The sequence below is a fragment of the Oreochromis niloticus genome, linkage group LG2, assembly GCF_001858045.2.
Source record: "Oreochromis niloticus isolate F11D_XX linkage group LG2, O_niloticus_UMD_NMBU, whole genome shotgun sequence".
In the NCBI taxonomy this organism is placed as follows: Eukaryota; Metazoa; Chordata; class Actinopteri; order Cichliformes; family Cichlidae; genus Oreochromis; species Oreochromis niloticus.
The window spans coordinates 23,887,572-23,914,910 of NC_031966.2; the positions used below are offsets into that span (position 1 = coordinate 23,887,572).

At 42.3% G+C, this 27,339-nt stretch overlaps 2 protein-coding genes and 1 long non-coding RNA gene across 7 annotated transcripts in view; 1 reads left to right on the forward strand and 2 right to left on the reverse strand.

Moving 5' to 3' along the window:
- Nucleotides 1-8,018, reverse strand: part of LOC106098194 (uncharacterized) — a 45,826-nt gene extending 37,808 nt beyond the window's left edge. Inside the window, exon 1 of the long non-coding RNA XR_001224336.2 lies at nt 7,934-8,018. This is a non-coding gene — a long non-coding RNA (uncharacterized LOC106098194). The remainder of the gene's footprint in view (nt 1-7,933) is intronic.
- On the forward strand, nt 616-13,410 carry fgf18a (fibroblast growth factor 18a). 3 transcript variants are annotated; one of them, XM_005467652.4, is made up of 5 exons: nt 616-2,294; nt 5,687-5,726; nt 5,816-5,996; nt 7,703-7,809; nt 7,960-13,271. In XM_005467652.4, the coding sequence occupies exons 1-5, from the start codon at nt 2,263-2,265 to the stop codon at nt 8,227-8,229; spliced, it is 630 nt and encodes a 209-aa protein (XP_005467709.1). In that variant the 5' UTR covers nt 616-2,262; the 3' UTR covers nt 8,230-13,271. The 3 variants fall into 3 exon arrangements, with proteins under 3 accessions (XP_005467709.1, XP_003444617.1, XP_005467708.1); XM_003444569.5 differs by having other exon boundaries at nt 618-2,294; nt 5,819-5,996; nt 7,957-13,271; XM_005467651.4 differs by having other exon boundaries at nt 620-2,294; nt 7,957-13,410.
- Nucleotides 13,003-26,677, reverse strand: fbxw11a (F-box and WD repeat domain containing 11a). Of its 3 annotated transcripts, XM_025911853.1 has the most exons (14): nt 26,508-26,677; nt 24,005-24,109; nt 21,795-21,863; nt 20,850-21,069; nt 20,259-20,445; nt 19,896-19,986; nt 19,297-19,434; nt 18,482-18,600; nt 16,728-16,977; nt 16,414-16,532; nt 15,152-15,262; nt 14,998-15,076; nt 14,493-14,657; nt 13,003-14,384 (listed from the first exon to the last, which is right to left on the reverse strand). In XM_025911853.1, the coding sequence occupies exons 1-13, from the start codon at nt 26,544-26,546 to the stop codon at nt 14,496-14,498; spliced, it is 1,689 nt and encodes a 562-aa protein (XP_025767638.1). In that variant the 5' UTR covers nt 26,547-26,677; the 3' UTR covers nt 13,003-14,384; nt 14,493-14,495. The 3 variants fall into 3 exon arrangements, with proteins under 3 accessions (XP_025767638.1, XP_003444614.1, XP_025767639.1); XM_003444566.5 differs by lacking the exon at nt 24,005-24,109 and having other exon boundaries at nt 26,508-26,675; XM_025911854.1 differs by lacking the exons at nt 24,005-24,109; nt 26,508-26,677 and adding an exon at nt 26,019-26,315.
- Between the last annotated feature and the right edge of the window lie 662 nt (nt 26,678-27,339).

Genomic DNA, 27,339 nt, shown 5'->3' on the forward strand with positions numbered 1-27,339 from the left:
ATCCAAAATCCGGGGCCACTGAGGCTACGGAGGTGATGTTATCTTTTGGAGAGATAACGGAGGGCAAGAAGTCTGCTTTGGTCATCAGAGATTTGTTCACCTGGCTAAGGCAGGTGTTTATGTTGTGAGATTTTTTTTAAATGCACTTTTTTATTAATACATTCTCTTTGGCCAAAAATACTTTCACAAGCCAATTTGTTCTGAAAGGGACTTATTTTTTTCTTTTTTGAAAAGCGAATTACTCCCGGTACTATGACATCATTCTAATTGTTTCCAATGCATTTGACTTGATTCAAGAATTGCCACAAACAAATATTAGCTGTAACAGGACAGACAAAGTACAGAGTAAAAGTGCCCGATTCGAGAAAATTATTGAAACAAAACGGTTTGTATTGTAAACAACTGAAATTATCTCACCTCATTACCAGATGTTTTCACATGGAACGGAGCACTTGTTAAAATGGATATTTGTGCAGTGTGAGTTTTGGTCGGCAGGGCAGAGCGACTAACTAATCCCATTTTGATCCAATAAGTGTGTGTGTGTGTGTGTGTGTGTGTGTGTGTGTGTGTGTGTGTGTGTGTGTGAAGGAGAGCAAGAAAGAGAGAGAGGCAGAGAGAGAGAGAGAGGTGGGAGGGAGGGAGGATTGATCCGCGTCTGTTAAAATCTTGTTCTGGTTTTTCTTGGAGTGAGGTCTGTGCCTGCCGACGCGCCTCTCCTGTGCAGCCCCCCTCGAGAAGAGCTTCTTTTTTTAAGAAAAGAAACCTTGGAATTTTTTGAAAGGGAGAAGAATCTACATAATACCAGTGAAGTGGATAAAAGCGCACGGCTGGATTCTTTTTGCGTTCCCTCATTCGTTTCCTCCTCTGGTGCCTGAATGAAACAGGGAAACAGATATATGGGAAAGAGGAGCTGTGCAGGTTTTGCACTGGGAGTCGATCTGTCAGTGAGATTTTGCGTAAACATGTTTCCTGCGAGCTCGCGTTAACTTTTAGTCCTTCTCAAACTGCTGAACTCGACTCCGTTCCTCTTCCACCGCGGAGTTGGTTTTTCTCGGAACGAAGAGACTTTGGTGTTTTCCCCCCTTCAGAGAAACTGCTTAAACTTTCTGCGTTTGAAAAAAATAAATAAATAAAAAGATCGGATTGCATTTTCCCCCTTCAAACATTTTGGAGGTGATGTCATCGTGCTGTGTTTTGGCAGGTATTGTGTCGAGAGGGCGCAGGGAGGACTACTGCAGCCAGGCGGTAACCAGCGGCTGAGGAAAGCGGGGAAGTCCGGAAAATCAGGTGCAAAGTGCGGCTGTCATTTCCTCGCCGTGTCGCGGGTGGCTGAGTCCGCCACCCAGTCACAGCTGTTCCCATCATCTCCAGCCACCCCTCCCTTACTCATCTTTCTTTCCCCTTTATTTTCCCCTCCCATTCTCATTCAGCACTCTCCATATACCCCTCTGAGCTGGACCGCTCTGGGACCTTATCACCCACTTTGTCAAACGCTGTTGGTCGGTGTCACCTGAGCCACAGACCAGTTGAGTCAGCGTGGGGGCGCAGACATGACCGTGCCCACCTTGCATTACCCTGCGCCCGCAGAGCAACCTTCTCCAGGTCGCAGTTTCCTCCACCAGCACGCCCAGGTACCCCACCTCCAACAGCATCTGACCCTGCTCTACTGGGACTAAACCTGCCTCCTGCTCCCGTCTGCGGCGTGGCAAACAACCCGTCTCATCCCAGCAACCACATAACTCATTTTGGTGTCCAGGAGCCTGCTGTTACGCTTAAACGTTACGCATTGGATTACACAAAAGATTACGCACGCGCCGCATCTGTTCACTCGGCCAAGCATCACTCTGAGGGTCAACAGGGTCGATTGGAATTGGCTATCTGTAAGGCGTGAGCGCGCTTTCACCTGTTCCTCTCTTTGTCGGGTACGCGCAGCGAGCGTTTAAAATTCTAACCCTTTGCTCCCCCGCCCATCCGTTCCTTCCCCGGTCTGGACAGCTGTTAAGAGGTTGCCCGGCGGTCACAGTGGCACAGTTCACCCAGCTTCAGACCCCAACTTGCCCGTGCCCGCACATTTACTTACGCCGGGGCAACCGGGGCACAACGCCGCCGATGCCAACGGGAGTGTCCGCTCACTCTTTGACTCTGCACAACATCCACCGGATTCAAAACACAGAGGGGGACTCTGAGCCACTCTGTCGGACTGGCTCAAACCGAGCAAGGAGACTGTCTCTGGGACAAGTTCCATAGTGGAGGGGGGAAGCAATGTGGTCCCTTCTTTCCACGCTGACCGTCTTGTAAGTCACTTCTATTACTAATATCATCATAATATCATGAAATATTATTGCTTCACTCCTCAGGTTCTATTGTGTTTCAGTTGTTTAAACTAGTTTCTGGGTAGGCGAGAAGACGATGGAGAGAAAGGTTGCAGAGTATAGCGATTACATCACTCCTAATCAGTCCCCATAGAAAACATGCCATAGAGCTCTGTTTTGATTGGCTGACAGTTCAGGGTCACTGGGTCAGAGTCAGGGCCCTGTAACTCATAAAACCTGCCATAAACATCTCCATCACCATCTGCACTTACTTCAGGGATGGCCAGGCTGGCTTAGAAAAGACCATTTCTCATCTCCAAGAAAATGTTTTTTCCTATTGAAAATATTTCAGAAGTCAAATAACACAAGCTTTATCTAGTGTGATAGGAAAATGATAAAGTGCCAAGAGCAAATCTAAGGGAGGAGGATATGGGCTCAAGGGGCTCGAGTTTGCCCATTGGAGGTGTGTCTTGTTAAAAGCCAAGGGTTTATTTTTCTTTCTTTGTGTCGGCTGTGTTCTCCCAGATGGCAGTCATCTCCAGATACTTCTCATTCCTCACACAACCTGGACAGGGTGTGTGCTGCTGCTGCTGGTGTCTTCCTGACTTTCCTTCTCTTTGTGTGTCTCCCTCACCCTTTCTCCACCTACCCATCTAACTACATACATCTCTCTTGCTTTCTTGCCTGTAATGCTTTTTCCATAGATACTTGCTCAGTTAAAAAAAAAAAAGAAAAAAAGTATGAATTAATAACCGATGAATGATGACGCCCCTGGCAGTGTCTGAAGATGAGCAGGCTCACTGTTTAGTCTGCTGGTTTTAGTTTAGGTCTCCTTGAGCCAATCATCTCTCCACTCATCTCTGCTTCACCTATCATTTTTACCACAGCTCCATTTATTCATCCACATACTGTTTAACCAACTTCATCATAATTCTTCAGCCAGTGAGAAAAACCAAGGGCCTTTAGCCACAACAACCTGTTACTGCTCTTCTTCTAAAGCCACAGAGCAATGTCTAGGCCCTCTGGTTTTTGCAAATGCTGCGCTGTAAGTCCTGTTACTGCCAATACCACTCACACACCCACTCGCTGAACCAGTATTCTTAACGAAGGCCTGCCGCAGAACATCTGAAACTCTTTGCACTGTGCTGAAGCCCACTGCTCCAGCGTTGGCCTACCACGTTAACCACTGCTACACACAGCTGAAACCGCTGCTCTGTGCTAAGTCCCACCAGGTCGACCACTCTCACTCCACACCGGTGCCCAGTCCTCAGTGCTAAGGCCTGCTCGTCTAACCACAGCCTCCATATGGTAGATCTGCTGGGACGCACGTTTATGATGTCAGATCATTGCTTGCTTTGGCAACTGGCCAAGGTGTACCGGGCTTTCCCTCTCTCCATACCTCCTTCTGTCTTTACTCTCCCCAACTTTTACTCTCTCCTATTCTCATCCCTCCCCCCACTCCTGGCTGATCCTGTCTCCCTCTTTCCTCTCTGCTTCTTTTTCTCTCTGTGGCTGGCATAATATGGAGTGTCTGTGGTTTTTGTGGGAGCGGGAGAATCCAGTGCTGAGGCACTTTTCCTACAGTGTCCTCGGCAGCAGTGCAGCCGTGGTGTTTTAACAGCTGAGAGTCCTCACAATGCACAGGCGCTCAGGTTTTTTCGCCTGCGCAGGCAAAATGTGAGGGCCAATGCTCTACTGCATTTCCCAGGATGTCTGCATCTATTAGAACGACTCAGAAGCCAACGCAAGGCAATACTGAGAAAGAAGGAAAAGAGAAAGGAAACAAAAGGGTTGTGATGGCGTTTTGTTTATACATGTGTGTGTGGCAGGAGGCAGTAGCGTGTTACCATGGGCATGAGCTGAACACCTCTTCTCTTTCCTGTTATTTATCTCTTTGTCTACTTCTCACATCAGTCTACACTGTGGTTACACGTCTGTCTCTCATTTTGAGATGCATAACCTTGTGTTGTGTTGTTTTTTTCAGCGTGTCTCCTCCACCTCACATCTGCGCATTTGCCTGTTCTTTCTGATTTTATCTCCCCTCTTTTATTCTCTGTCAGCCTTCTTTGACTTTGTCTCTCTTTCTCTTTCCTCAGTTCACCTTCCTCCCTTCCTCTGTCGTCGTGCACTTCTCTCATCTCCTTGCTCTCTTCCTCTGTCAGCAGAGTGTATGCCTTTTGCTTTAGCCCAGCTGTCAGCTGCCTGCTTCTCCTGTACACACACATACACCATGCACACATCTGCACATCTGTGTGCATGCCCATGACAGTGTGGAGGAGTCACCTCGCTAACCCTAAACATAAAGGAAGATAGGAGGCAGGCATGGATAGGAATAGGTAGAGTTCGCAGAGAAACCATGAAGTTTGAAGAGAGATAGGGGAGAAAAAGAGCAGAGCAGAAAGAGAGAAGAGGCACGCAGAGAGATAGCATAAGATGAGGTGGGGAAAGACAAAATTCGTAGAATTGCTTTTCAGCCCACACACTGGGTTCTGAACTTCATCAAGTCTTCAGCCACTAATTTAGAGCAGTTCAAGGACTGCCAAAGTAGGCTTTGCGCAACACAATCACTCCCTTTCTGAGGCTGTAAATAACATTCAATATATCCAAGGTCAAGGTCCAGGCTTCAATTAAGCAATGTGATGAAGTGAGAAAAATTATAATTGTAACTGTAACCAAGTGTTTAAATCTAAACACCATTTAAAGGTTTAGCTAGAGAGTGATAACAAATAAGAAATAACACACAAAAGTATACTTCTACGTGTGCAGTATTTATTATTTCTGCCTGCAGCATCACCACCAGTCAATTCCTTCATAAATTATCTTTCCACGTGTTTCAGTAGCTCTTGCTCTCGTCTATTCATTTCTAAATTTAACCACAGTCCACAGCTCTTAAAAGCCACATCACAGTAGAGTGTACACCTGTAGTCCAACTCAGCTGTCTACATATGCAGAGCAGCCAAATATGCAAGCCCACTCCCTTAGATGTCCAAACCAAAACATGTTCTAGCTGTCTTGGCATGTTTGCCATTTTTTGCTATGCTCCAATCAGGTCATTTGCAGGCCAGATTTTGGTGTGGCAAAAGTCACAGACGGGTCAGAAATTGGGTTCGGGCAAAAGGCTGGTAGCATTACAATAAACACTGCTCTGGGTGTTGTCTGTCTGCTGATCCTTGGACATCTGCCTGTCTTTATGTCAAGTTGCTGTGCCAGCAGCACACCCAGCACTGTGAGTAATGACCCAATAAGGAAATGAGATGTTGAACAGAAAGAACGGCAGAGAAGAAAGAGATGGAAATGATGGTGTCATGCTTGACTCTTCCAGCATTCAGTGTTGCTTACATTCTTCTAAGCTCATCTGTTTTATATTATTTCAGATGTATCCAGATGTTGCTGGTGATGTGCAATCCATTACAGGTGAGAAACAGCAGGCATGACAAAGAGTGATTGTGCGGCATGAAAGTTGTATATTTATCTTTACTCATGGGTGGGTGTGGGTGTTCCAGCAGGTACTTGGTATGGATGGAGTCAACTTCAGTGTGCATGTGGAGAACCAGACACAGGTGCGAGACACCATGAGTCGGCGACACCACCGAGTATACCAGCTCTACAGCCGAACCAGCGGCAAGCACGTCCAGGTGCTGGGACGCAAAATCAGTGCCCGGGGTGAAGATGGAGACAAATATGGTAATACACACAACACACACGGTGTAAAGTGGACAAGCTTAAATGTTATGTGTGTGTATGCACGTTGAGAAAGATGCTTACTCGCACCGAAGTGCACACTCACACTATCTAACAGCTGCAAGTACAAAGACTTAAAGGTTGACCAAGTGCATGCATGAATGGAGACAGAATGCAACTGTGCAGCCACACTCACAAAAGCACACACACATCTCCCCAGGCTTTGGCAGAGGGGCAGTGGAGCTTGTCTTGGGAGTACAAAGACCTCATCGACTGGCTGCTGACTCAATGATTCACTAGAGAGAAAAAGAAAGTTAGAGAGAGAGAGAGAGAGAGAGAGAGAGAGAGAGAGAGAGGGAGAGAGAGAAAGAGAGAGAGAAGTTGGTGTGTGAAATAAAGTGTGAGTTAGATGGAGAAGCCTGGCAGGTAGAGTGACTGGCTGAGTGTTAGAAACTCATCTCCTTCATCGATCCCTCCATTGATTTTGCATCCTCACTGTTATCTCCTCTGGATTTAAAACAGCAGGAACCCCCCCACCCACCCCCTTCTTCTTCCATCCATCCTCTAACACTGTCCCTGTCCATCCCCCACTTCCTCCTCTGTCTGTAATGATGGCTAACCCATTCTTAAACCCCCGTGAATCAATGGGAAGAAGAAAGCCAAGCCATAAAAGTGGAGTTCACATTTCTGCATGTGGCTCAGCAGCACATCCTTTGCATTGATATGGATGCCAGGTCACAAACACACCATGTCAAGCTAGTAACTAGACTCCAGATACAAGAGATAGGGAGGATTTTCTTTGGACAAATACTACCTGAAAGACAGCAAATCCACCTAAATCTAACCAACTGTGGCATCAAGGCATTACACATGGGAACCAAGCGCAGAGAGAGAAGCTATGAAGCAAGTGCACGAAAGTCTAAACATTAAGTGAAAGAACAGAAGGGAGATGAGAAGAGAGTTGGGGGAAGAGAGGCGAAGGGGGCAAGAGGGAGGGAGGTATTGATTTCTCTTGACCCCTTTGTTGACTAAGGTCATGTAGGAACCGTTTTAGGGATTTTATTTTTAAACAGGCGAAAATGCTCTTTAAAGATGTGTAGTTAGTGAAGCGCTGTTGCCTGGAAGGATGAAGGATAAACACACATGCACCTGCACACTCTCACAGAGGCAGAAGAGCGCATGCACACACCTTAAAACAACAATATCACAGACATTCAGTCTGAGTGTTTTCCCGCTCCTCTCTGCTCACGGTGCTCCATCTAGTCTTGGCTCTTATCTTTTTTACAAGGCCCATTTCTGGTCAGCGGGCTCACATCCATGTGTGTGACCAGGCTTATCTGACAACCATCTGTCCAGCCAGAGACATTTACATCTGTCTGTGATTTATCAGTGTGTTTAATAGCAACTATGAATCCTACAACTGTGATTCAGTATGAATGCCTTATCTGCTTTAAAGGGCTGGTTTAGATTTAACAGCAGTCAGTAATCTACGGTCCTCAACAAAAGGTCTGTCAGTGTCAGCTTGAATGTTGTTCTTGGCTAGGCCGATATGCAAAACTAAACAAGCCCTAAATTTAGGACGCCGTGAGCTTTCTGTCTTGTTATTTGTGGGGTGAAAATTTTTAAACGTTGACTATATAAAAGTACATAATGTGTCCACTACCTATGGCTCTAATGTCTGTATGTCCCTTTGTATGTCCCTTCACAAGCCCAGCTCGTAGTGGAGGCTGATACCTTTGGTAGCCAGGTGAGAATCCGTGGCAAAGAAACCAATTTCTACCTGTGCATGAACCGCCGTGGGAAGCTGGTAGGAAAGGTGAGACATTTTCTTTTAGATACATGTTAATCCAGAATATCTTCTTACTTGTTTCTGACCAGCCTTTTTTTTTTTTCTTTCTCTCTCCCTCTGTGTGTGTGTGTGTGTGTGTGTGTGTGTATACCTGTGGTTTTTCTGCTCTCTCAGAAGGCCAGTAATCGAAGTGCAGACTGTGTCTTTGTGGAAAAGGTCCTAGAAAACCACTACACAGCTCTAATGTCAGCGCGCTACACGGGCTGGTATGTTGGCTTTACTAAAAAAGGGCGTCCTCGCCGTGGTCCGCAGACGCTTCCCAACCAGCAGGATGTACACTTCATGAAACGCTTCCCACCGGGAGAGCAGCCTGACCTCACCACTCCATTTCGCTTCACCACCGTCAGCAAGCGGGGCAAGAGGGTGCGCGCTACTGGGCCCCGCTAGTTGTGGCTAACTCTAGCACCCACTGTCTTGTCATCCAAAGCCTTGACCTGAGCCTGCCAATAGCTAACCCTTTCATTCCTTCTGTCACACACGACTGAACACTTCCCTTTGTTGGGAAAAACATTGACCAGAATATTAATGAATCATTCATGGGGTTTAGCTCTACACCTGATTTGCCACTACAGCCTCCCTAGTTAATGATCATTCCTCTCAGTTTAAGTTCCCCTTACTGGACCAACGAGACCAATAATTGGTCCCATGCTGGAAGCTCTTTGGACCTGGTATGCTTCCCTTCATTTTCTAGATACACTGACAGTGAACCTGAAGGGCAGCCAGAGTCCGTGGGGTCTACAAAGGCCTTTAGTTCACAACCACAAAAACCACAAGGCCTTTGTGTCTCCTGTTCTGTACCAGCTGGACAATGTCAAGTATGGGATTACAACTGGACCATGCAAAACAGACAAGGGTGAGAAAGACTGACTGAACAAGAGAGTGGGTGCTTAGCCTGCAGATAAAGGGAAAGAATGATGGAGAAGACATGAAAATGGTGGAATGGACAAAAGGGATATAGTGATCTGCTCAGATCAAAGGGACCAGTAATGGACTGTTGACATGTGTCGCACTTATTTGTCTCACTGCTAAATTAGTGCCATCCTGTGAGGCTATTGGGTGAATGGCAGGGTGAACGAGGGAATGTTCGAATGAGTGGCTTCCTGAATAATTGCATGTTTGCAAGAAGTCAATGAGAAATGTATGTTAGAGTGTGTGTGTCTGTGAGTGAGCGAGTGCAACAACCATGAGTGAAGCTGGATCACGGGGGACTCTGGAAAGGGACCATGTAGTCCCTGCATGAACCTGTGACAACTCACCGCAGGGACTGAAGCTTTAGGAACTGGAATGTATAAGAAAAAAAATACACAAAAAAAACAAGCTGCACCAAAAACAGCCAGCAAAATCACAGCAAAACCAAACTAACAACTGACCAAAGACAACTGGAAGACAACCTTCTTCATGAATCCTCCCCCCCAACAGGACATGACATCCTTAGCCTTTAGGCAGAGAGGATGATGAGTGCCGGGGCCGAGCCCGCCGGGGAGGGTGCCTTTTCTTTTAGCATCGCTATGGAAACGACCCAGGGGATGATGCTCCTGTGCGATACCGTGGATACAGAGTGCTGCTACCAGGACATTCAGTGGAACAAACCAAAGTCTCATGCATAAACACAGGAGAAAAAAATATTAAAGGGAACAATTTATTGAAAGTTCTATATATATATTATATATATAAAAGAAGACAGAAACCCTAAATAAGCAATCTTACTATGATGGTTACTATAATTATTATGATAAAATTATTTCATTTATTTATTTCAGCTCTGTGTGCAGCAGTCTTTCTCGACTCAGTAAACCTTACAGAAACATTTTCTTTGTCTCCCGTCCTCATTCAACTTCTTCTTCACCTGCTACGTTCTGTTTAAAGGGCCACTTTCACAGACACGCCTGATCTGATCTTCTAGTGATTAATACGTTGTTTGAAAACCTATCACTTGGCAGCCTTTTTGTTTTAATTTAAAGATTAAATATCTAAGTAATTTATTTAGCCAAATATTAAAAGTTTTGTAAGTTCTAGCTACTGTAATACAATGGGTTGATAGCTTTCTGTGTTTTATATCATTTAGAACGTGTTTTTTCAGGTTCAGGTTCAGGCTCACCTCTACGTAGATTTGGTCTGCATTAAGGGTCCTCACATGCAGATCTTCTGAACAAACAGACAAAAGATAAGCTAAATACAACACACTGAGATAGATAAATTATAACAGAACCTATGCAGCATCATGTAGGATTGGAAAATTATGACTTCTTCGTCTGAGTGGTAGCTGCTGGAATAAAGCTGTTTTTTGTTGTTCTATACTTTGGCATTAGAAGCCTTTCTACAAGAGGAAGAGAAACTCACTATGCAAACTGGTTAAGTAACACCAGGACCCAGCTAACCACTGTAACTGTCTAGGCCACATCTACTGGTATCTGGGTTCAACTGCGGGTCACCAATCAGCCTCTGAGACAATTTAACAATTTGAGTAAGAGCTCTGTTCTTTACAGATGAATATTCACACCATGAGACACACACAGACACACACACAAAGACAAAATAGTCTAAATAAAACTATGATAAAATAATGGATTTAAATAACAGATTCATCACTGTTTGGTTTTTGGACTGATTGAAAAAGCTAAATCTCAAGACGTCACCTTTGATTGAAAAGCTTTAGAAGGCATTAGGTTTGAGCTCCATAAGCTATGATCAGGTCAATCCTCATGTTTGTTTTGTTTTTATGTAAGATGCCCTGCTTTTTGCAACCCTCAAGGGATTTGTGTGCCCTCCCAGAATCAAACCAGCTCTCTTTTATTTATTAGGCAAATGTGTAAACCACTACACTATGTAGTCATAGGTTTAATCTCTTTTTTATGTTTGTTGGAGAGTTCCTGATCTAATGCTGTAAACCTGAGACGAGCAGGGTTTGCAGTATGTAACTTAATGTTTTAAGCATGCAGGAGATAAATATCACAATAACAGTATCAAGTATTTTGATATAAAATTATAACTTACAACAACCAATTTTGCCTATTTGTATGAGGCTTACTTTTTGCATTTATAACAAGATACTGACTGCAAATTAAAATTTGTTGATAGCACCCACATTATTTTATTCATTTTTTTTATTAAACTATAAAAGTTTTGAAAGGGTTTCTGAGCAAATACCACAGGAATGCTGAGTAATGGCAAGAACCTGCCTCTTTTTCACCAGCCAGGTTTGGGAGGTACAGTGAAGTTCAAATGCAAGTTGAAATACAGCAACAAAAATACACCGTCCAAAGTAGAAGTTCTTTTACCAGCAGATTTCTAACAGAGTCAAGGTGCAGGGGACTAAAACCTCGGCAGAACAGGTTCTTAAGTTTTCATAGTTAGTATGGGCTGAATTAGTCACTGTAGCTCAGACATTAAAATGCATGGAAAATACATCTCTAAGATTTACCAGCCTAACACAGGAACCCTTTGAAAATACTTAAAAAAAACATACTAAGCATTAGTTGCTGTGCAGAAACCAGCAGTCACTTCCCTGCTGTAAAGTTTTGCAGTCAATTTCCATCATGGAGGATCAGACAAGAAGCAGTAGTGAGATACAGTTTCATAGTTGCCTCTTTGCTCATCTTATCCCCCATCCCTCCCCTTCCTTCCCTATCCTAGCAGGAGGTCAGTGAAAAGATGTCACTGCCAAATGACCCAATCATGTCTGCAGACACAAACAGCTGACTCAGGGGGAAAAAGGGTTGTACCAGAGGATTCCTGTTGCAAAGCAGCAGGAATCTGTACTGGGGGGCTGTACAAGGAGGAGACAGTGAGGTGGGAGGGATAGGATAGGATAAAGACAAGTGAGTAGGGGGTGGTGGCGGCGGGGCGAGCTGTTCATTTTTGGAACGTTGCTCCAGTTCCACTCGGGAATGATGGAAATATTCCGCATAGCCAAACCCGGAGTGGAAGGTGTATGGTAATCATGTCGAGGAAGGAATGCCAAATATGTGCGTGAGAACGGAGCTGTGACCTGAGAGCTGCAGGAATTATGGGCCAAAATCCCACAGACCCAGAGGAAGCACACACACCCATATCCAACACATACACACATCATATATTAATGGTGCTCCACCAAGCACAAATCCATCCCACATAACTTATTCCCAGAATTTGAAACATTCTACTATACTGAACTAAACCCAGAAATGAAGAAAACCAACCCCCTCAGCAGGCCACCTCCCCTCCTTCTCCTCCTCCTAGAGAAAACACACTGCACAATAACAAATGTATTATAGAACTCAACTACACTACCCAGAGCTTTGCTAGAAATCTTCCACTGTAAGCATTTTAAAGTATACATCCCTCCTTCACAGTTAGTGTTTACAACAGTGGGCATGTGATCTGCTGTAACAGGTTGTTTAGACTCCAAACCTGGCTACCCAACAGTCAGAGAGGCACAGTCTCATAAACAGATCGGCCTGTAGGAGAAAGCTGAGTTTATACCCCCACCTGGTGGCTGTATTCAATACTTGAACAGTAGCAACAGGGAATACAACCTCACCAGCATGTATTCCTTTCTTTAAAAAAAAAAAAAAAAAATCTATATCTTTGCCAAGATGCAAACTGGCTTCCGTTAAATTCAAAACTCTCAGCCACTGGCACTCATTTTCTGAGTGCCTTCATTAATTGGAGACTGAAATTAATATAAGTGATCACTAGTAGGGAGAACTGATAATTTCCCCATGGATTTTAAGTTACACATTTTGTACTCAAATTTTGTACAGTACCTAATGTACATGTTGAGGACGAGGTGTGCTCTTATAATGCTTGCCATCCTTTTAAATTTTTAAAATAACAGGAAAAAGAAAACGCAATGGGGTAAAAGATAAGTACCTGCCAAAGGGCTATGTTCCATGTTGACAGACAGTATTTACATGCAGCATTCTTTCAGATTTGCATGTATCGCAAACAATGTGTGTCTGCAAGCAATCTGATCAAAATACATTAAGTGTCATTGTGTGTAAGGGTATTTTTGTCTTCTTGTAGGTAAGAACAGCTACTTCCATCCCATCTAGCCTGTTTACAATATACTTTAGATAAAGGCCTAATGAACTCTTAGTCAGATGGAGAGGCAGTGCAACACACACATACACCACACGTACCATCCACACAGACGAGAACAGATAGACAACTAGACACTCATTCATGTTACAGTTGGCTCAACACTCCACCACTGTCAAGTACTTTATTCACAATAAGGTCATTTTCTTCTTTAAAAAATCATTTTTAATATACAACACAATTTTTGACAAGACAACTCCGTTTACAGCTAAATTTGAGCTCTTGAATTCCAGCTTCTCTCATAACCAAAGCAAGCACGATGATGATGATGATGTAAGGAGAGAAAGATGGTGTGAAAGGGACAGAAGGACAAGAGGTCAAGATTAGAAGAAAGAATGAGGAAGAAGACAGAGAAAGAGCAAGAGGGTGGGAAGAAAGAGGACTACGCTTAGTATGATTTTTTTTTTTGTACTAAGAACCAAAAATACTCAAATAAAATTAGAAAATAACAGTAATAAAAAAGAAAAGAGAAGAGTTTAAGAAAAAAAAGAAAAAAAAAAAAAAAAAAAAAAAGAGCAGAGGTGTACCAGGATGCTGTATCCAAGGCACCCTCACATGCATGTCTGTGACGCTTCTGCTCCGTTCTGCCATTTCACAAGTCCACATACACACACACACTCTTGCAAACTTTGAGTGTGTATGCGCGCGCACCCCCATATTCCAAACGAGTGTGCATCTCTGGAGGTTGGGGGAGAGGGAGCGTGGGAAGGGTGGGGTGGGTGGAGAGAAAGAGAGAGACAGGGAGACATAAGAGAGAGTGAAAGGGAGGAAGGGATGCAATCCCAAACAATTCTCCCTCATTCACTCCCTCCAGCTCCCATCCTTCCCTTCTTTCCTAGAGCTGAGTAAAGAGTCTCTGTCTCCCGCATCACAGCTCCGGTCATCCTCTGTCCAACTGTGCCACTGTGCGTGTGTGTGTACATATGTGTGTGCGCGTGTGTGTCTATGTAATATATATTTATAAATATATATCTATAAGCGATTCCATATCAGTGGAAACCAGTTTTGGCTGGGACTGAAATTGAGGAGAAGAAGCTGCTTTAAGTTTGTATCAAGGGGACAACAACAAAAAAAAAAACAAACAAACAAAAAAAAAAAGGGTTGGGGGTGGGGAAGCTTGGGACTTATATAAGATCTAAGTTAATACTGTCATTAGTGTACTTTACAAAACATAAATTAGTAGTAGAAGGTGAGCTTCTTGGGAGCGCTGCATTGGTTTTGTAGTAGGGAATCCTCATCAGTGTTGACCTGTGTGTGTATGTCGCTTTACTGTCAGGCAATGGGCACAAGCTTAGAGTCTGTCAGAACTGGCAGAGAGGAGGAGTTGGTGGGGTCTGAGTGGGAGATGGACAGAGAGATGACAAGGAGGAACGAGAAGAGATGGGCTCCTTTCCATGACGGATGCACCCATCAACCAATCAGCCCTGGGTTCCTCCAAGAAAGGGTACGGTTGATGGTGACACCTGGGTGAGAAAGCCAGAGTGTCACACAATGGGTCTGCACCACAAGGGTAAACACAGAATGGTGGATTTTTATAGAAAGGTTTTAGGGAACCAGGTGTATCTAGGTACCTGCTATCTAGAAATATACGTGTAGGTACGCGACGGAGACCGTCCCTCTGACTGGCCGTTGGTTGAGACGTTCAGGAAGTCCCATATCAGAATGGTGTCGTCGTGAGAACTGCTGATGATCTGAAACTCATCAAACTGCAGACGGAACACGCGACCAGAGTGCTCCTGAAAACACAACAAATTAGGAAATAATTTTTACATAATGAGCGCACAGAGCTAGATTATTAATAGCACTACTGTTTTCCATAAATTAAAGAGGCCCGACTAGAAGTTCAAACAATGGGTTTTCCACCAGAGTCACACAGTTAATTTGTAATTAATCATCCATGCCCAGTGCTCTATATACACAATTATTTAATAAAGAGGATTCATAATGCTCTTTATAAAATTTCCTTGCATTTTTAAGTAAGAAGCAGCAAACATTAACATTTTTTTCCCCTCACCCACATGTGCTGCACTCACTTCATTAGTCAGACACTTGGGTTGCTAAATCGCTGTTACTCACCACTAGAGTGCGCAGACATAATGTGCTGGCTGGGGCTCGTGGGTCCAGGGCTGCCTGCAGGTCCCATACCTTAATTTTGCTGGACGGCAAATCAAAATGTCACAAAACAAACCCAAAACAAAAGTGTGCACAAAACTGTATTTACATGACTTACCCGTCGTAGGCGCCGCTGACAATCCTTTTGTTGTCAAAGCGAATGCAGCGCACCAACTCCTCGTGACCTTCCAACACTCGCAAGCATGCCCCGCACTCTATGTCCCATAACCTGGAGAAAGAGAAGCCTTTGTAAACAAACACCAAGATCCAGACCCTGCAGTGTTTACACAGCAATCTGTGCCAAAATATCAAATATCAAACACTGACAAGTCAAAGTGGGACTTTTAAACTTTCAGCTCACTTGTTGAGAGAAAAAGAAATTGCAAATGCTTGTAAATAAAAAAAGTGTTCATGTTAAATTCAGGTAAAATATTACAACCTCTGAAACTGACAGACTTCAAAACAGACAACTACCAGTTGTGCAACTCCTTATGTTTAAGTCAGTCATGAAGGCACAATCTAGTTGCCAAATAAAGTGACTGCTAAGACCAAAGATTCAATATTTATCCATTTGCCCTAATGTGTCTGCTGATTATGTATTATGTCACTGCTGATGCAATCACATAAAAATCTCACCTGTGAAAACAGCAAGTTAAGAAATATAAATGCAACACATTATTGACATTGAGCTTTGGAACCAAATTCTACTGTACATCAAAAATGCATCAAAATAACAGAAGGAAGTTTCAAAGATTTTTCAACTGCAATCAGTTTGTAGAGTACTGCAGGGATTCAAATAAGACGGAGAGATTAGACGGAGCTGTTAGGTGACAGGTTGCAGGTAAGAGTCAGGTGATTGGGTGCACATCTCCAAGATGTACCTAAGATTTCCACTTATGTACACCACTAAAATAATAATGATGATGACTGCTCATAGAATGATGCCGCATCAAAGTATTTAACAAATATGTTGCCAAAACTGAGCATAAGCAAGCCAACTCTGGGATCTTCATTACACTGGCTGCCCTCTACACTTATGCTGTTATTTGATGGTGAATACAAATAAAAGATGTAAACATAACTGAACAAACATATCAGATATTGTTTTTTGCATATTCAACCAATCATAACCTCAGCTACTGTAATCTTGCCCCATCAGGAGGCTGAACATGTTAGCCAGACACATTTCATTTATTTAAGAGGTGTTTAATAGTGAAACATTAACATGTATTCTACATAATCCAAAATTACTTTGCTTGCCTGTATTACATAGCATGACTTTATCTGCTAACAAAGACGCTGGTTTTAACTGACTATCGGATTTTAAATTTGAGGACATATGTTTGCTAGTTTAGCCATGAATTTCACACACACACATACCGAATTGTGTTGTCAGATGAGCCACTGACCACCAAACGATCTCTGTATTGTAGACAGGCAATTCCCCGCTTGTGACCATTTAGAGTACGAACAAACTCACAGGTGCTGGTGCTCCATACCTACACAGGGGGACAACACAAAGTTTGTAACAACATTTAAGGAAGTTTTTAGTCATGTACATCTGTTGTACTGATAAATAAAACTAAAACATCAAATTAATCCAAATTTTATCAGATGGATAATATTTCTGGAAAAGAAAAAGAAAAAAAATGATGAAATGATTTGTAAAGGAACATTTCTCTAACTGTCGTCACCTTTATAGTGCGGTCCCCTGAGGCAGACACAATGTATTTGTCGTCAAAGTCAACCACATTGACGGCAGCCCGATGTCCCACCAGGACGCGGCGTAGACTGATGTCAGTAGGCGAGGCCATATCCCAGACTGCGATTGAACGGTCCTTGGAGCAGGTGACCATCAACCCATTTGCAAAACGCAGATGAAGAACTGCCTCATTGTGGTGGATCAATGTGTTCAGCACCTCACCCGTCGTTACCTCCCACACCCTGTAGAGTGGAGGGAGATGTCAGCAGGGTCAAATGTTAAAGGCAAAGGTGACAGAGAGAGGAAGAAAGCAGAACATGGCAAGAAGGAAAAACAGACATGTCAAGGGATGGGGTGTAAAAACAAAGAAAGAAGAAATGACACATTGGAAAATGATTGAAGGAAAGAAAAATGAGATGGGGGCAACAGGAAGAGAGGTCAAAAAGGAGATGGAAAGGACATGGAAGTAAAACAAAGGAAAATGAAAAACAATAGAGACACAAGAGATTTTAATTTTTTTCTAGATTTGTAATAGAGAGCATCTCACAGTGCACACATGTACACACACTGAGCTGCACTAAGGCGCTAAGAGTCAAACGCACAACACTCTGGAAAAGCTGACAACCAAACCCACAAACAAAGTGCCTGTCAAACTGTTGCTAAGGAAGTGAAGTCACATTTTCCTTGGATACTGCCCAGTGAGTATGCCTGAAGTGTGAAGTAATAAGAGAAATAATGTTGAGCTTCTGTGTGCAGTAGCCAAACAAGTGTCAACCTATACACCACAAGCCAAAACGTTCAATATCTGCAATGAAACGCATCCAACCATCTCCAATAATGACAGTAAATCCAATTCATTTTGATAGGATATATGCTAAAGTTTTTATATTCATTTTATTTTAGTCATGACTGGCTGTGAAACAAGCATACATTATGCATGTATTCAGGAATCCTAAAGTATTTTGAGCATTATAAGCTTTTACAAGATGGATGGGATGCTGTTAGAAAAGCAAATTAACCAAACATATTACTAAATTATGTCAAATTTAAAAATAAATAACTAAATAAATAAATAAATATAAGACTACTAAAAATCTCCAGGTGCTCTCATTTCCTCTTGCAGTCCAAAGACATGCAAGTTAGGTTAGCTGGCAATATTAACCTGGCTGTAAATGTAGATATGAGACAAGCATTTCAAGCTCATAGCATAAACTGCTGTGTGGATGGGAGAACAGTGTAAAGGATTCTGAGTGGTTGCTTTTTCTTTCTAATCAAATTGGAGCTCTTTGTTGGAAAAAAGTCCAAGTTCTAGGTGATGTTCTTCAGCTTTGTTGAACTTTACATTTTACTTTGGATGCATCAGTAACCAATCTAAGAGCTCTAAAAAGAAAATGCAGACAGAAAATCCTTGTACCACATAGGATCTCCTATGGCTTTAAACCAAGAATGCCTTCCAATTATCTACAGAGATATCCATGTCAGGGGATTGTAAAAAAAAAAAAAAAAATCATTTTCAGACAGTTTTTAAATGTTAAACAAAATTATGAGTGTTGAAAATGAAAATGTAGCAAAAACAGAAGTAAATACAGTGATACGATGTATTCATACCGAGTGGTGTCCTCTGCTTTATTCAGACTTCCACAACTTTCTCTTCAGTAACTTGAACCATTTGTTCATCTTGCTGACATAGCTTTGACCTACTCCAAAAAACGCCCTGTGTCATTTCTGGAAAAAGATGCACTGTACCTGACAGTTGAGTCAGAAGACCCGGTCACGATGACTCTCTCATCATACTGGAGACACAATACTGAGCCTGTGTGACCGGTCAGTATCTTCAGACACTCCAGAGTCTGTTTATCCCAGATCTAAAAGGAGCAGAAGAAAATTGAAGAGATGAGTGAAGCACAGGAAGATATGAACAATTAAAGAATAAATTGTTTATAAAAGAATGCAGATTTGGGTCATGCTAAGAATGGCCCAGTCTCACAGCAACATTCATGCCCCATTTCCCTACTGCTGCACTGAGCTCTAGATGTACATAAGAGCCATTCAGCTGTTCCCTTGCTGTGCGTCAGCCTCCTACATAACAATAAGATGACAAATCTGCTCTTCTCCTCCCTCTATCCACCCCTTCTCTTCATCCTCATCTTCTCGCAGGCCCCTCACAGACAGACAGATAAGTGGAACACACAGCAGGTCTGGAGTTGAGACTTTCTTTCCTATAATTCACTTGTTCTCTGTCTCACTCTCTGCTGGTTCAGACCAAGATGGTAAGCCATAATGAGCCCCCCCCCCAAAAAAAACAAAAACAAACGACACACAGCCACACCAAATTTTTCCCCATCTTTGCTGCTGGTGTTTAAACACAAAATAGGATCAATAATAATAATTACTCCTGCATGTCAATTTTGTTGGTCATTTTGTTTCCCCCCCCCTCACCTCCTCTTTCTGAATTGTACATTGTGTTACATCATCTTAGTAGTTTCCTTACTTATAGGAAGAATTCTGAATTTGTTCCATTCGTAAACAGTACGGTTTATTTATAACCAAGTCTCGGTTACCTTGATGGAATTGTCCCTAAGGCCACTGATGATCTTGTCGTCATCGTACTGGAGACAGTAAACCCCTTTACTGTTTTCTGAGCGACACTGAATCCTCTGCAAGTTGTGTCTGCCACATCGCCAATTAGCCTCAATAGTCTAGAGGGAAAGAGAAACAAAGAGGTCTGTAACGGATGAAACATCTACCAGGCTACGAAATGGTTTCAGCATTATTGTCATGATAATTTAACACGAAAACAATAATCATCTTTTCGTTTATTACTCATAATCATTATGAGCATGCATTTGTACGAGTGCACCAAAATGTGAAAGTGAAAATAAAACTCCACACGTTAATCATTCGAGAGGATAATTACATTCACATTGCTCTTTGCTGAATCCAAAATAAGAATCCATGTGAAGCTCAGTAACGAATTTTGTTACTTTCAAACTTATACAGTTATGCCTATAAATGTTTTACCTACTTAAGTCCATTTTTTAAAATCACGATGACAAATGATATCTGGTGCAATAATACAAACTGATTAAAAAAAAAGAAAAAAAAAAACTAAAGTCATAAAGATAATGAGAATGTAATCACATCAAGCGTTATGACTTACCTCTATATCTTGAATGATCTTGGGATAGAGGGAGTGATAGTAAGAGTTGGGTGGGATTTCTGAGGTGCGGTTCTTGAACAGATATTTCTCCCTGAGGGGGACAAAAAAAAAAAGAAAAAAAAAAAGAAAAAAAAAAAAGAGAGAGAATGACACTCACCTTTGTGCACTGGGAAATTCTGCACATGAGGCAGACACTAAAGCCCAGCCAAGAATAACCTTTCCACTTTATCCTCAGGCTTTCCTTTATGTAAAATTAACCTTTTAAATTCTTTTACCCCTATTTTAAACAGATTTCTTTCAATACACATTACAATATCATTTTCTTATTAATCTGCATCTGGGAGTGCCTGCATGCGTTCTTACCACTGGTGTCTCTCGGACAGGCCTTTCCAGAGCGGATCAGTTCGGACCATGCGTTCAATGAGCTTCTTCCACAGCATACCCTCAGAGATGACCCTCTGCCACTCCTTACATACCAGCTCTGCTGCACACAGCGAGCGTGCATCCAGGAAAGACAGGATGTTCTCCGCTATGTGATCCAAGCCTTGGGCTAGACAGAGGGGGAAAAGAGGTGACCAAGTGCAAGCAGTGACATTACCTCATCTCGTTAGTTTATCTGTCCCCAGAGCTCATTTATTCAGAAATGTTCAAAGACGATCAATAAATCAAGTTGTGTTTATTCCTTAAAAATGCTTATAAAAGGTTAAAAAGGGTTTTAGATTTCTGTTTACTTTTTAAAATAAGAAATATTCTAAATTAAACGTACACACGCACACACACGCGCACACACACACACACACACACACACACACACACACACACACACACACACACACACACACACACACAAAGCCTTTTTGACCACCCAACTGTGTTGAGCTATGATGCAGTTAGGGAAGATGTACGTCAAGCAAAACCTGTGGGTAACAAACATCTGCTAATCTCTGTTCGTACCTGGCAGCGCAGTAATGAAATCCCTCTGCAGCATTGGTTTGAGGTAGGAATTGATGTGGCCGTGCTGGTAGTGGCACATACGGGAAATCAGGCGCTCAACAAACTCCACCTGCTCGGCCTCCGACCACTGGTCAAACAGCGCGATGCAATGCTCCTTCTCCTTCTCATAGTTCCCCTCTGACGGGCGTTTACGAGATCCCACAACAGGACCGTTACTAAGCTGTAAAGATCAGGAGCACATGAAGATGAAATGTCTAGTTGTGTTAGACTGAGAAGATGTTGATAAATAGTCACATAACACAAATCCAGTCAGTTAAATCTTTTAGGCTCCCACTGTGACACAGGAAATGTATACCAAACTTTGAGCAGCAGCTCATTTTTGTATGAAGAGAAAATGCTGACTGGGAGTGTCACCTGTGGATTGGTGAACTTCTTCAGTGCAAAGTTTCCAACACCATGGCATTAAAAATGACTTGAACTCAAATGTAGTTTTTCAAGTAATGCAATCTAATGTTACTTTAAATGATTTTATTTTTCCCCGTCTAGAAAGCTTTCTAAATAAAAATAAATACATTGAGAAAAGAAGGTGGGGGAGACACTGAAGCTCAAAGTTGCGGTGCTTATTGAAGCCCATGTATAGGCGTGAATGAAGGGGATTAATGCTGCTGAAAGTTAAAAATAAATTTTAACTGCCACACAATAAAGCTCCAGACACACAGTAGAGAGAGAGAGACTGATTAGTGGTGTGTTTTCATTTGAACTGCAGCAGAAGACAGCAAAACCTTTAATGTAAATATCAATGGTTACTGTATTTTAAGAATCCAAAAATGTCCAAATTGTAACGTTTTAAAGTCAGCTGAAGCTTTAACAAAAGTTAAAACAATTCTTAAATAATAAACCATACCAATGTTGTATGTATATTTGAAATACTGTAATAAAGCACACCTTGAGAACTGTATTCTTCTTTGGCGACAGATCGTCCACAAGGTTCTGTGACTCCATCCCTGATGTGTTCTGCGGATAAAGAACAAAACAAAGACGTGCCACAGGTTAGTGTTTCATTCTCACTCTGTGTTTGAAGGCACTTTGAGAGCTGAGGCAGCAGTGTGGATAGCGCTTGACGCAAGAATGCAACAAACACAGCCAAGGAGGGGGTAACCATCAAGTTCCTGAGAAGTGCACGCACGAACAGCCGTGCACACACACGCACACGCACACACACACACACACACAAAGTGAGGAAAGAAAAAAATAAAGAAGACAAAAACAAAGTATCTATCCTCTTGCTTGTCTGCGATGTGGGTCAAATAGTCTGGACAGGAAATTAAAGGGCAAAATCTTGGGTATGTCACTGGCACTCAGCTCAGGTATAAGTGTAATAAAAGAGATATTGGTCTTAGAGATACAAATGATAGAAAGAAAATAAGATCTAAGCCATTTCTAGCATCCTTTGTAAATGGACTGCAAACATGCCATAGAAACTTTAATACTAACATTGTTATCCACAGCTCATGTACTGACATGTTCTGTACATTCAACTAAAACTATTAGCCTTCTTAGATTATGTATACTTATTTGGAAGCCAACGGCAGACAACTATTTTTATTCCTAATTAGACACGTCCAGCAAAACTCACAGACCAACTGTACTCTTGGGGGCTCCTGGTTTATCATTTAGAGTTGTTACAAATACACTTTGAACTGCCGATGTTAGGAGACTTGTTTCTACTCTGTAAGATTAACCGTTTTAAAAAAAAAAAAAAAAAAGCATATTCCTGAACTAACAGGCCTTCAAAACAAACTGTACACTCGGCAGAAATAAAAAAAAAAGCAAAAACCATCTAAATCATATCTACGTTTGAAACACACAAATTAATCAATGCAATTTATAGGTTTACTGCTATACTTCTTAATGTACACATTTCCTGTTTGGGAACCTGGGGATACAAAAGAGGTTTACTTCAGAGTGGGTCAGTGCTATTGTATACATGTGTGGGTGATGAATGACCCATAGGTATCATCTGAAAACAGTAATGTTGGGGGGACAAATCTACAGTGTGTACCTGTTGGTCCATATATTATAAAAGCCTATCGGTTAGAGCTTTTTTCAGGAGCTGAAAGTTTTCTTTGCAGTATAAACAAGCTCTATCCTGAAAGCTGCTTGCACGGTCATGTAGATACTGTTGTTTATTTTACTTTTTTTATACTTCAAGTGTGAGCTGTTGCAAGTTTGCTCAGTGCAGATAACCATCTTTTGGTGATGCTGCTACAGGAAGAGCTTGAGCAAAATCAACAGAACTGAGTGGCTGCAATCAGTACAACCACACAAACAAAAAGATCCAAATACCAAGACTTGGTACTTGGATTTTTTCAAGTACCAAGTCAAACGGGATAAGAAGCCATACTGGTCTTCTCAATTACGAAAGCAGACAGGATAAGAGGGCATGGTGGTCTTACTAGTGTTAATGATCATGCAGAGAATAAAAGAAGAAGCAAAAAGAAATAAAATTCTCACACACACACACACACACACACACACACACACGCGCACACACACACACACACAAAAAAAAAAAAAAAAAAAAAAAAAGACACCAGGTTTAGGTAGGCAGGCAAGCAAGCAAACATATAGCCTCTCAGAGCTTGAAGGAGGACCCCCACCTCGTCCCTCACACCTCCAGGTAGAAGGAGAGAAAACAATACTCCTCAGTGCATGGTTATTCTCTGGTACCCTTGCATCCTATCTCTTACCATACCAAAGTAGTCAGGAAATAGTTTAATATCCAAACTTGGCATATCCAGATTTTTTTTTTTTTTTTTTTCTTTGGTTAAACAAGACAAAGCACTGGCAACATTTTCACTGTTCTGTTTCAAAAGATCTGAAAGTAGTACTTTGTATAAATAAAATTACTTTTAAGCAGAGAGTGTTTGAGGAGGCACCAAAGAAGAACCCAAGAGCAGAGTGCTTCGAACAGGGAGGACAGGACAACGAAAGGTGAGGAGGTAGGAGGGTGAGGGGTTGAGTGGGTGCTGTGTGCACCAAGGTGGTATGAGGAGCTGTGTGGGGTGGGCAAAGAAAAAGTAAAGGGTGAGGAGATGGCAAGGGAGGAAGGGAAAGGAGGAGGAGCAGCAGAATTAAGAGGAGAGAGGCAGAACCTGGTTGTGAGCCCGGGTGGAGGGGATGCTCTGCAGGCACCTGAGTGCACACAAACTCTCAGCCACCGAGGAGCAGCCCAGCCAGAGAGAGCGAGGCACAGAGCACTGTGTGAAAGAGAGAGAGGAAGGGAGGAAGGGAGGAGGAGAACGAAGTGGACAGGGTGAGGGAGGAAGAGAAAGGGAAGAGCAAGAGAGACGTGGGAAGTAAAGGAAGGGGGGGGGGGGGATGAGGGAAGTTGGGAGGTGGAAACCAAAAAGGGTGAGTGAATAGATGGATCAATGAATGGATAGATGGATGGAAGTGGTGGGGATTGAGGAGCAGGACAAGTGGAGTGTAAATGTGTGTAACGGGACAAAAAGAATGGATAAATAAATATGGTTTGGTTTGAAATTGAGAGGAAGTGAGCGTGTAACCATCAAAGGTGGAGAGAGAGGAGGAAGAGAGGAGGTGGGGGATAGTGAGGGGGAAAAACCAGTATTAGAGCTACACAGATTGGCACGGTGAGCGCAGGAACACACACCCCGTCACACACAGATACAGACTGATAAACATACACACGGAAGCATTATTAGACATGAACTGGGTGGGGATAGGTAGAGGAGAGGGAGGGGCAATGGTATCAATCGTCAATTAATGTCACTCTTGCTTTGACATGAGCCCCACCCACTGTTCTGCCATCCCCACTCTCATGAGAGGTTAGTGAATAACACTGGGACAAGTAAATAAATAAATAAATAAAGCAATTAAATTAAATAAAATACATGGACACAACCCAGACAAAATTCTCAATTTTCTGTGTAGGTAAACAATTTATGCTCCACTTTGTCTTATCTTTTAGTGTAATTTAATGACTTTAATGGCATGTTAAGCTTTTTTTCCTCATCCTGTGACTCAAGAAAATTATGACCAACGTTGAATTGAAATCCATGGGCTGAATATATGATAAATAGCTTTTATTACAGGACACATGTTGTAAGGCTCTTCAAGCACTTAAATTCTGTTTTAAGGTTTACCATTCACTTCAACTGAAAGGCCAAATTACTACTCAAACCATACAAAATTTTCACTTTATTTACCCACATTGCAATTTAGACCTCCAATTTTTCCTGATAAACTTTTAAGCCCCTTAGTGATGTCTGGTGATTTTTATCCCTCCTTTAAAAAGTCTAATTGAGATTAACAAAACGTTTTTTAAGACATCTGGCCAAGAAAGCAACAGATAAGAAGTATATTAGACATAAAAACTAATGCAAACATCTAGGGAATCACTTTTGGCAGACAGCAGCTATAGACACCTGTAATGCTTAAGCAAATGACTCTTTAGTACAAGTATGTATTAGGTGCTCTTTTACGAAACTTTTTTCCAACTTAACAGGAATACATCTTATTTTCTATTAAGGAATATAAGACATTATTTACTAGGCCCGGGTTTCAACCTTTAATTTGTACAGTACCACTGCATTTGTTGCACAAACTGATAGATCTTCCAAACACGTGTAAACTGAAATTCTTTTAAAGGTCAGTTTCGCTGACATAACAGATCAGATCCTCGTATTAATTGACGTCTTCCTTACGACCACTTTGACCCCACAGAGTAAATGTTAGCGGTCGGTAGGCTACAGTTAGCCTAGCTGGCTAGTTTATCGAGGCAGAAAATCAATGTACAACAAACCCAATAGTTTTTGGCAAAATCTAATTGACTAAAAATGAAAATAATACCGTCGTCTTAATTTATGTTTGATGTTACGAAAATAGTTTTGCTAGACATAGTCAGCCATTTGTTTTTAATGTAGAAATTGGTGTCAAGCAGCGCATTTAGCAAGCTAGCTATTAAGCTAATTGCTAATGCTCGCTAGTGGAGGTAACGCTGTGTGAATGAAAAAGCAATACACTTCCTTCTACGCACTTTAAAAAATATAAACACACAAGCAGCGCATTGTTATGATTTTAGCTATGTTCACATAAAATATAAAGATGTGACTGACACACCATTTACCGAGTAAGCAGTCTTACCCTAAATCTACATGATATAACATCGCGTTGCCCGTAAATTTACGTAGTTCACGACATTCTAGTCAGTATTAGCATGGCGGCTAGCTAAGACTCAGACAGGGCCCAGTTAAAGTGGCGCAGCGTCACCGCAGTAAACGCTACCCCAAGAATTCTCGTCTGCCTTCGACCGACGATTGCACATCAACCTATTAATTTTTCCCATTATGTACAAACTGTACCCAAACCAACATAGGTTTTAAATCTATCAGAGAAAGATGTCTGGGACTTGTTAATCAATCCGACCAGTATGTGGAGCATTCGTAGCAAAATGTATCGATAATTTCAGGCCCTCCCTCTGATTTCTGGTTCCCCCTCCTTTTTCCTCCACCTCTCCCGACAAGTCGCTTCAGCCCGTTCCTGCCGTCGAATAGAGCCTCGGCGATTTCCTCAACAAAACACTGACAGCGATTAATTCGGTTGTTCATAATGCCATATAGAAAAAGATCTTACCACCAGTTCCACCGTTTTGTCCTCCATCTCCTGCTCCATGTTGATGATCCCCCCCGAAACTCGCTATGAAAATGGAAACCCAGCCCTGCGTCGGCGGCCCGCAAATTCAGAGACGTCATCCACTTCGCTCAGCCACACAGCTTTGGTAGGGCAGTGTCAAAAGGGTGGTGGGGGGGTGGTAACGCCCATGGACTTTAATAACATGCCGATTGGACAGATTTTGGCTAAGTAGGCGTGGTTTCGCCTCTTTGCCTTTTATTGATTGGCCTGCCGTGCTACCAAGGCTTCCCCGGTGACTCCCCCAAACAAAAAGGCAAACTGATGAAGATGCTGTTGCTATCCTGAAGAGGAATACACCAAGGCAAAATCAATCATCCGCATAGCTTTTCTCTGAGATGCTGCAGGATGTTGGCTATTTTAAATATGCGGCATGACAGAAACAGATACTTTATGATGCTTAATTTAAAGTTTTCAAATACACATTTTAGTTAACTCAGAAGGATTATGCATGGGTAAAATGAATTTAACTAAGTAGTGATAGATAATCAAAAGTGGTAACAAGAACCACTAACAAGTATTATAACAATCAGAAACCAGTTCAATAAATGATTACTTAACATTGCAGCTTAAAACCTGAAACTCCATCAATACAGACACAGCAAAGCCTGGTCCAGGCTTTTTTGTTTTTTAGGCCGAGTAATCCAGACAAGGCAATAAACCAGGATCTTCGGGATAACTTCACCTTAGCTGAACTGTTGAGTTCCTGTGAATCCCTTAGGCACTGAAGTGTATGGGTTTGAATTACTCACATCCCCAACCCTCCGGTCTATTA

Coding starts and splice junctions, on each gene's coding strand:
- fgf18a (XM_005467651.4), top strand. CDS start 2,263: ATGTGGTCCCTTCTTTCCACGCTGACCGTCTT. Junction 2,295..5,686: donor CTTTCCACGCTGACCGTCTT/GTAAGTCACTTC, acceptor ATATTATTTCAG/ATGTATCCAGATGTTGCTGG. Junction 7,810..7,956: donor GTGGGAAGCTGGTAGGAAAG/GTGAGACATTTT, acceptor CTGCTCTCTCAG/AAGGCCAGTAATCGAAGTGC.
- fbxw11a (XM_025911853.1), bottom strand. CDS start 26,546: ATGGAGCAGGAGATGGAGGACAAAACGGTGGAACTGGTG. Junction 15,263..16,413: donor TCATCTGACAACACAATTCG/GTATGTGTGTGT, acceptor CTCTTTCTCCAG/GTTATGGGACATAGAGTGCG. Junction 15,077..15,151: donor GTCAGCGGCGCCTACGACGG/GTAAGTCATGTA, acceptor TTTGCCGTCCAG/CAAAATTAAGGTATGGGACC.